We start from the raw sequence: 9,931 nt of genomic DNA, 5'->3' as shown, positions 1-9,931 counted from the left end.
ATTAATAATGTGAAAAATTTTGATATTTTTTCACCAAGGCATCCATGGAAAGTATTAATACCGTGTGACACTTCCATGATTCTCTATTACTGCATTTAATCTTTGGGGCATAGATAAATTTTAAAATAATTCAGGCCTTGCGCGAAAACCTTCCCATACGTTGAGAACATGTTGCGCTAATGCCTCGCGTCTACGTGGAAATTGGGGATTCCATATTTTCTGAGTAGCTTGTTCCTCTCGTTTTTCATAATGTTACACGCTCAGATTCATCCGACGAAAATACCTTCTCTTTCGAGAAAATGGTATTTGTCCATTCATGCTCCCATGCCAATGCTGCAAGGCAAAAGCCATCCGTTGTTCTTTGTGGCGTTCAATTAATTGTTTATATGGAGCCAGTTTATATCGATTATATCTCTGTTCCCGCTCTCTGCGCCGCACGGTTTGCGCTATCGCATATTAGGAGCCTATCTCATAATAGGGGACTTTCCTCTACATTGCAAAGAAGTACGGTATACAAATTAGTGCGACAATTTAAAATAGACGGCCATATAAATTCTCGGCCAATAACAAGGCGTCCACGATGCACTACCGTCGAGGAAGATCAACAACTTTTAAATTTAGTTCAGAAGACCGGATTCCGCTCAGCGGCGCAGCAAACGGTAGCGGAAGTTGGTTTGAATTGTTGCGCGCTAACCGTGCGACGCAGATGGCGGGAACAGAGATACAATCGATATAAACCGGCTCAATATAAACAATTAACCGAACGCCACAAAGAACAACGGATGGCTTTTACCTTGCAGCATTTGGCATGGGAATATGAATGGACAAATACCATTTTCTCGAATGAGAAGGTATTTTCGACGGATGAATCTGAGCCTGTAACATTATGGAAAACGAGAGGAACAAGCTACTCAGAAAATATGGAATCCTCAATTTCCACGTAGACGCGAGGCATTGGCGCAACAGTTCTCAACGTATGGGAAGGTTTCCGCGCAAGGCCTGAGTTATTCTGAAATTTAGTTGCATCTATGCCCCAAAAATTAAATGCAGTAATAGAGAATCATGTCACACGGTATTAATACTATGTGATCTTCCATGGATGTCCTGGTGAAAAAATATCAAAATTTTTCACATTATTAATCAGAATTTCTATAAAAATTTTCAGATTTTTTTTTGAATACTCAGAGAAATTTTCAGATTTTTTATACGAATTGAAAAACTCAGACAAAATAAGAATAAAATATTTTTCGCAAATATATCCTTGTAGAAATCTGAATAAATATGAGAAAATCTGTGCAATTTATCAGAAATTTTCACATATACGGATATTGAAATATTCTATAAATCTTCATCTAATTAATTCTGAAAGTATCTGAGAAATATCATATACCTCTTCAGAATTTTTCATAAGTCCCAATTCTTGCAAAATTTCTGAGAAAATATGAGAGATTTTCTGAGAAATTTTTTCACCAAGGTGATGTATGAATAAATAAATGATATGTTTGACATTGAATGATTGTAACGTGAACTCTCGTTAATGAATGGAATGAATAAACGAATGAAGGAATAAATCTTGAATGAACACGGCACAAGGTAAAAATTATCCGAAATATCTTTGGGCCTGCCGATTCCGCAACCTTCTCGCCTAGCTGCCTATCAAGTTGTGTGGCACTCTTGATGATAACAACGCCCTTGGTGCCGGTCTTCAAGCTACTCACAAACTCCTCTCCACCACCCGAGGACGTATCGCCGTTTTCGAAACATCCCTGCCTAATATCGATCCAGGGGCCCTGCAGCCGAGAGAAGATCCCAGTACTAGAGTGAACAAAGACGTGCACATCTTAATCCCACAACGAATTTCTACAAGAGATTCGTTCTGGATTGCAGCGGACAACAGATTGCGATTGATCTGTTCTTACCGAACAATCAATAGTAATCAGCGATCTGGCAATTTTATGTAAGTAAATCTATCTTCTCAACTTAATATAATTATAATAAAATGATGATTTTGTACTAAAACTGAATTTGCAAGTAATTAATTTTTATAATTGTAATTTTTTAGAAAGATTACTTCATCGTTATTTGACGAGAAGGATTGGCTTTGAAGCGGTGATGTGACTTCGCGGTCTCAGCATCCACGTCTTCCACGGCAGCTTCTTCGATCGACTGATGTCCTCTGCTTGCCGAACATTAATCCAGACACCGGTTAATTTTACTGTTATATTAATTATGTATTAATAATATGTATTAAAATTAATATGTTATTAATTAATTTTAATGTTATTAATTATGTAATTAATTATGTAATTAAAATTAATATAACATATAACACAATATATTAATATAATTATTATAAATAATTAATATATTGTTAATATAATTATTATAATAATTAATATAATTATTATAAATAATTATATTAATATGTTTATATTACATTAATTTTTAATGTTACACATGTCTTGAAAATAAAAATTAATTTATAAAATAAAATTGTCTATTTAGCTTATTCTTTTATACTAACCCCGATATTACAGTATCCAGTTGATATCTTAAGATTTTCCGCGGCGCACAAGATACATTTCGTGAACCTCCACCTTGTATAGTTCACTTTGACAGCTATCATAACCGTTCACTACGTGTATACAGAGATGGTGAATCGCGATCTCAAAATTACTGCGCGTTCCAAAAATCATCAAAAAAAAAGTGTTGCAACCTTTCCGTGAACGACTGTACATATACGCGTCCCTGCGTGCGTTTCCTAGTGCGCGACGAGGATCCCAGTCAGCCTGGGCGATCCTGGGTCCTCGCGTTTTGTTTCTCGCGCGGATTCTCGCGCGGATGAGCGTGCGAGCGTTGCCGACGCCGACAGTACGACCTAGTGCGCGACGAAGATCCCAGTCAGCCTGGGCGACCCTCGGTCCTCGCGTTTTGTTTCTCACGCGGACGAGCGTGCGAGTGTTTCACCTTCACGGTTATATTATCCGCGTGGTGGCTACCGACGATGATGCAACCAATGGAGACAATGAATGTAAGTATTATCTTAAAATCTTAAAATCTCGGGTACTCGCAACTCGTCGTATCGCGTAAAAGATCCATGGTGCGATCTCGCTTCGCGTATACTTGGTGCGAGACATTAACAGTGGCCTAGTTTACACCGATCTCTTGACACGCGTATCAAATAGTATATTTGAACTGATCAGCCAATAATCAAACTAATTTACTAGTTATTTACTATTTAATACGCGTATCAAGTGATCGATGTAAACTAGGCCAGTGTCTATTGTGTCGAAATATAATAATTTTGTATATAATCCTTTTTATTTTACAGGAGGACGAGGACAGGGAGTTGGCCCTAGCGGCAGATAAGATTCAGCTAGATGTGGCTGCGGCTGCGAAAGCTAAGGGTGCTGCGGCTGCGACAACTACGGGATCGGGACCTACGGGTACTGCGGCAGCGACAACTACGGGTGCTGCGGCTGCGAAAACTACGGGTGCTGCGGCTGCGACAACTACGGGTGCTGCGGCCATGACAACTACGGGTGCTGCGGCTGCGACAATTCCAGCGGCTGCAACAAGTCTGACGACTTTGCCAGCTTTCACAAAACGTAAGTATATAAATATAAATAATATATATTTACAACTTGTGTCCGCTCGCGTAAATATACACACAGCGCGATCTCGCGCTGCGCGTGTACTTCGCGCGAGACACGGTAGTGTCTCATCATAATCATTAAATAATTTCTCTTTGTTACAGCAAGGAGATGGCAAAAATCCAAAAAATCTCGCGGCCCATACCGCGGTGGACGTGGCCGCGGCCGCGGATTCTACGGCGATGGACGTGGCAGCATCAACAAACATCGCGGTGGACGTGGTGAACGTGGTGGACGAGGACGTGGTAGCACAATCTATCAAACGTTTTATTTATAGATAATTTTATCAAGAGATAAAATGTTTGATACACACACAAACACACACACACACACACACACACACACACAACGTGTGCTGCAACGTTTAATATTATTATTACTACTACTTTTTTTTCTACGATGACGTTGATTGGTATATATATATGAAAACGAACGTGTTTAATGCATAGATATCTACGCGTACAAGAAATTAATTTTAAGTATTTTTTAAGAATATAAGTAAGTTAGCGAGCAAACAAAGTAAGATAAAACGGTAAGAAGTACAAAATTAGAATTAAGATTTTTAGTTAACCTTCTAGCGGTTAGGATAAATAACACTGATACAAACGCGATCTCAATACATGAACACTACTCAGTTCTGCTGTTGCACGCTTAAATTATATCAACTATGTTGTGTATATACCACATTTATAAATTCATCAACTTAATCAATTTTTTTTTTATGTAACGAGTCAATTTTTCTATTTGTATTTTTTTATTGACTTTAAAACAGTTATATTATATATTCAATAACAAGAAAAGTCATGTATCATATTTGTTCTGTGTTTGGTAACCATGTATCTCAAACTCATATCTGTATCACTAACCCCATACATTATATATACGTTTTATTAAACTATATTTAAATAATTCCTTTGTATTTACATAATGACTATGAAGCTTCTCTCCCTGACTTTCCATATAAATAAATCGTCTCATCTGCATTTTACGTTATTTATTTTATGTATTTGATATAAAAGATTATCTACGTATATTAAAAAAATAAATATAACATATTTCTGTTAAAAAGATGAAATCTTGATACTACTACAAGGCAAGACTTAATGATGCAATAAGAATAAAATGTTTAATCCTGTTATAAAATATTTATGTATCAATACCTATTTTGATACCGATTGGTCGCATTAAATAGATTTGTTTCAAAAAATTGTCTACTTATTTTTCATATTAAATTATGCAATCTATATATAATAAAACTGTCTATAATACAACGCTTCAATACTTTATTCCTTCTTTTAAGGGTGTGTAAGAGTATTTGCATCGCTGACATACTGAATTCGCAAATATTTTAATATTCACGAATACACAATCATTAATAAACTCTAAAAATTGATATTTAATGATAAATCGCATTCGGAAAGCTGGTCATTTAGGTAAAGTTTACAAAGCAATAAGTTTAGATTGACAAGAGGCCCATCTTTCCTGAAGTTTCCGGCGGTCCTCCATATGGTGTTCTGACAAATTTCGCATTATATGGCCTGTCTTCAGCTTTCTGGGATCTAAATTAGCTCCTAACGTTTGAACACCTTTTGCAAGTTTTGAGAACGGCAACAATATATCTTTGGCTGTAGATGCTACTGGACTAGTAACGCTCGTGATATTTTCCTTTATGGATTTTAAGGCAGATTCGCTCTGGGACGACGTAATGCTCAACGTCAAATCCTGTTCGGAGGCTGATCTTTTCTTGTCATTTAATCTACCATCCGTTTGAAGAGTAGTGCTCTTAATACCGGATGATAACGCTTTATTATCAACGTCCCCTGTCGAATGACTGATATTCTTAGAAAGCGTTAAGCTTGACATTCGAATGGTTCGATCTCTTTCCTCGCCTATGTTGCCCGCTACATCGTACACCGTTATCTCCGGCGTAGTCGCCGTAGTCTTTTGTGGCGAAGCGCTGATAGTGCTGGTGCCGGATCCAGTTTGCGGAATCAGATGCAATGCGTCAATGGCCACATCAGGTTTTGAATTTAAATTCATGTCGTTATGTTTCATCTTGGATAATTTCTCGTTCACGTTGGTCTCACAAACACTACCGTCCACGACGTTAGTATTTTTCACACCCATGATAATACCAATCAATGGTGTATAAGCTTCCATTAAATGCTTGTCGTGACTGAAATTCGCTGGCTTCTCGACGGGTACGTGTGTCATTTCAATATCCTCGCTACTGCTGCTGCTGTTGCTATTACTCTTGTCTTCTGCATTACCTGAGATATTTCTGTTGCCGACAGTAAAGATCGGCTTTGTTATGTTCTCCGTCTGTCTGTTACTTACACTCTTCGCTAAATCAATTGGCTTCTTTGCGCCGAAACTCAGTTTATTCAATTTGCTGAATTGCTCCGACATATTGCTTAAAGCTTTTGTACCTAGGAGTATGCCTTTTATAAATATTTTATTCATGTATATGTGTAATGTATATATAAATAATAGAGGTAATTTAACAACAAACATGCTGTCTTTAAAGCAAGCAATTGAGTCTCAGATACGTTTCTTGTTAGTTCTGGAAGTGATGAAATATCCAACAATCCGGTGGAGCCTTTAACATTCACTAATTTACTCTTTCTTTTATCTAACATAACATTCATGGCTATGGGAACCTTTGGCAAGTTTGCTATCTCCATGGCTACTGAAATGGCTTCACAGATTGCCTTTAAAGATTCTGTAATTTCAAGAATTTTGGGTGTAAGATTTGTTCAGAATTGTTACGATATAGATATAAATAAAGATGTTTTCTCACCTATGCTTTCCTCCTCAGTTTTAATCACAACCGCCATGTTATTAAAAAACCTTGAATTCGTATTACGAAACATGTGAAAGTAACCGTACTCGCCGTTTACTTTAAAATAATTGATTCTAATACAGTGATAATGTTTATTCTTCATGAAAAATGAGACCATATTTTCAGGTTGACCGAATTCAATTAACACGATATCATCCAGTAAGACTCTTTGGTAGTGTGTAACTTTATCGATTTGATCGTCGTAGTCGGAAATATAATAGCTATCTCGGGTCAATATCAAAATAGTATCCATTTCCGTCTCCGTTGGATCGCTAGTACTGAAAAATAAGAAATTTAATTGAGAAACAAATTCATAAACAGACGCAACATAAATGTATTATGAGAAACATTACAATTTAAATTATTCATACGTACACAGGATCGGCATCGATAACTCCCCAATTGCCTAGAATAATTTCCGGATCAGGTATCAGTAATTTTTTGCAGTCTTCAATCAGCAATTTCACGTGAATCGCAGTTGCTGCGTTGTCTTCCTCGTCCGTGCGTTCTAGGAATAATGTTGAATTCACTATGTTGAAAATTCAAGAATGATTCAGAAGCAGAGTAGCATTAAAAAAATATTCTATTCAAAGTGTATAATAAATCGTATTATATAAAAGAAATTGAATATTTATGAGAAATCGGCTTATCTTATATCTAATTTATTGGCTAATAGCATTTACAAAAATGTGATTGACTTATGAATCAAATTAAAATATTAAAATAATAAAGGAAGAACATAAGATCAAAATTAAAAGAAGAATATAAGATTGAAATTAAACATGCATAAGGATTTTAATATCGCCCCAATAAGAGAGTCCCAGATCATCGATATTTATATATCCATGTTATCCACAATGCGATAAATTTAGTTTTACGAAAAATTCTCTATATACATACGTCACATATCTTATTTTCGCGTGAAAATTATTAAACTTTCCTACGAAATAACGTCGCATGGTTGGAGTTTCGAAAAATTAGTCACTAGGTCTTGCACTTCGTTAAGTCTGTTATCCTCAGTTGCAGCTGTACACTTGAACAACGTTCTTACAGCCAGATATGCTATTCCAATGTGCGACCAAAAGCCCATTTGATTGCCAAGACATTCCCAACGATGGCAAGACGAGCGTGCTTCATCCCAACATTCAATATTGCAATACGCGCTGTCGACACACTCTGTACATCTGTGGCAAAATTTAACATATTTTACACATATATAATACATATACATATATGTATTTTGCGATTTCTCAAAGCACAAGAAATATAGAAACTTATGGTACAGGAGTATCGCCGCATGAGCGACAACAATTGTAACAAATATAAGTTTTAACGTGAGGCAATGGGACAAAAGCGAATGCCTTTTCAACGAATAGAATCTGACCCCTTTTGATATCTCTATTAGCTACCACGTATCTCCCTTTTTCTGGAGCATGTTTCACTTCTATCGCCGCCGATGCGGACCGAAAATTAGGATTTTCGCCATATGCGACTTCGGGCTGTGAGGGAAATTCCGTAGTATCTGTATAATATTGTCCGCATTATCTTCCATGCATGATATTCTCGATGTTATGTCTTTCATTTGTCTCCGTAAACGCTCTAAAAATTTCAATAATTCTTGAGATTATATGAGAAATACGAGAATACGTCTACAAATGAACAATTTTTTCCTCCAACTTAAATATACAGTGAATACTTACCTTTCTTTTCATTCGGCATATTACGCTGATTCAGTATGTTATGCATTTGCAAAACAGTTTCAACAGCTGATCCTCTATTACCTAATTTTAGATAACACTGAGCTGCACGCAGATGTAGTTTGTAACATAAATTCTCAGGATAGCCTTCGCCAATTTGATATCGTTGATGCAAAATCCTTTTTGCGTTATATTATGTACGCGCGGCAGAAACACCTCCTGTGAACAGGCTTCTTGATCTCCTCGGTACTGATCAGCTCTCTGCTGTCATCAATATATATATATATATATATATTCACTATCACTATCTATCACGCGGCGACGGTCACGATCGTCCCTATTTCTAGGTTATAATATATATATATATATATATATATATATATATATATATATATCGATACATATCGAAACTGGCGATACTAGCACCGCAGCACCGCCAGCGTCGAAAAAGTGAAAGTGACGCGATTCCAGCCAATGACATGAGAGATGATGAGAGACGGTCGACGTATCTTACGTATCTTACGTATCTTAATTAAAAATTTTCACATTTGAACTTTGCGTCGCTATATCTCCGCTCGTAAGGCACGTAGCGGAAATATTATAAGAAAACCCCCCCCCCCCTAATTCGACCCCAAGCTATCGATCAAGCCTACTTAGAACTTGATCCGTTCACTCGTTATCGAGATCTCAACATCTCGAGTACTCGCAAATCGTCGCGTCGCGTAAAAGAGTCACGGTCGGTCTCGCTCCGCGTGTACTTGGCGCGAGACACTACCGTGTCTCTTGATTTTGTTGAATAGAAATTTTGTAGTTTTATTACATTAAACCATATTGTTTAATAGAAAAAACACGATTGTTTGAAAGAATATGTTTCGATGAAAAAACATTTTCTTTGGTTACACTAAATATTACTCAATGAAATAAAACATTTCTTTACATAAAAATAATATAAAATATGTTTGATCGAAATAAGAGTGTTACTATTTACAATTAATGTTCTGCTTGGAATAACCGTTAAATCTGATTAAAAGTCCAGAAGTAATGGCAAAGAATGTAAGATTTTTATTAACATATATATGTATGTATGTATGTATGTATGTATGTATGTATGTATGTATGTATGTATGTATGTATGTATATATATGTAGGTCCAGAGGTATGTTCCGGGACTGTTTACGTTTTTTGAAATGTACAGTCCTGGAATATACGCATATATATGTAATCAGATTCAAAAAACTGTCCCGAAAATTGCCGTAAGACATGAATTTTTTCCAGGACAGTCCTGGAAACTGCCAAATGTCCTGGAATATACCGATATAAAAAATAAAAGTCCCGGAACATACTTTCGGACCTACATATATATACATATATATATATAATCAAATTATAGTGCGTCATGTGCGTGTGTGTGTGTGTGTTTCTATGTGTACGACACAATCAAAAAACGAATTCAATACGCGTCCGTCGTAAATCTGTTTTTTTGGTTCGAGCCAAAACAAGACACACGCAGACAATGGCCGTGTTCAAGCCGGATGAAAACTCAGCCAGGTTTGCGTATAGAAGAGCGCAGACATATGATCTGCTGTCTCTTTCTTTCCCGTGCTGTAAGTATAGCATACATATTACCACGCGTTACCGGTTACCGGCTGATAGCTCTTCTACAGTTCTATACCAGCCCGAAGCTGGCCGAAGGCCGAGTCGTGTGCGCTACCCCCACGCAGTGATGCCGCTGTGCAGAC

At 36.8% G+C, this 9,931-nt stretch overlaps 2 protein-coding genes across 7 annotated transcripts; one reads left to right on the top strand and one right to left on the bottom strand.

Annotated features, from left to right (window-relative positions):
- Positions 1–2,717: 2,717 nt before the first annotated feature.
- Positions 2,718–4,636, top strand: LOC139786863 (uncharacterized). Its single transcript, XM_071725987.1, has 3 exons — positions 2,718–3,031; positions 3,332–3,608; positions 3,758–4,636. The coding sequence occupies exons 1-3, from the start codon at positions 3,005–3,007 to the stop codon at positions 3,928–3,930; spliced, it is 477 nt and encodes a 158-aa protein (XP_071582088.1). The 5' UTR covers positions 2,718–3,004; the 3' UTR covers positions 3,931–4,636.
- A 278-nt stretch (positions 4,637–4,914) lies between these two features.
- On the bottom strand, positions 4,915–8,531 carry LOC139786862 (uncharacterized). Of its 6 annotated transcripts, none has more exons than XM_071725981.1 (7): positions 8,196–8,531; positions 7,779–8,094; positions 7,396–7,679; positions 6,871–7,003; positions 6,454–6,773; positions 6,166–6,375; positions 4,915–6,082 (listed from the first exon to the last, which is right to left on the bottom strand). In XM_071725981.1, the coding sequence occupies exons 5-7, from the start codon at positions 6,746–6,748 to the stop codon at positions 5,094–5,096; spliced, it is 1,494 nt and encodes a 497-aa protein (XP_071582082.1). In that variant the 5' UTR covers positions 6,749–6,773; positions 6,871–7,003; positions 7,396–7,679; positions 7,779–8,094; positions 8,196–8,531; the 3' UTR covers positions 4,915–5,093. The 6 variants fall into 6 exon arrangements, with proteins under 6 accessions (XP_071582082.1, XP_071582083.1, XP_071582081.1 ...); XM_071725982.1 differs by having other exon boundaries at positions 7,857–8,094; XM_071725980.1 differs by having other exon boundaries at positions 7,880–8,094.
- Between the last annotated feature and the right edge of the window lie 1,400 nt (positions 8,532–9,931).

The sequence above is a fragment of the Temnothorax nylanderi genome, unplaced genomic scaffold (assembly GCF_030848795.1).
Source record: "Temnothorax nylanderi isolate EJ_2023f unplaced genomic scaffold, tnyl_v1.0 TNYL_tig1173_pilon, whole genome shotgun sequence".
In the NCBI taxonomy this organism is placed as follows: domain Eukaryota; kingdom Metazoa; phylum Arthropoda; class Insecta; order Hymenoptera; family Formicidae; genus Temnothorax; species Temnothorax nylanderi.
The sequence above is the reverse complement of the archived record's forward strand: the minus strand, read 5'-3'. Positions and strand labels throughout refer to the sequence as shown.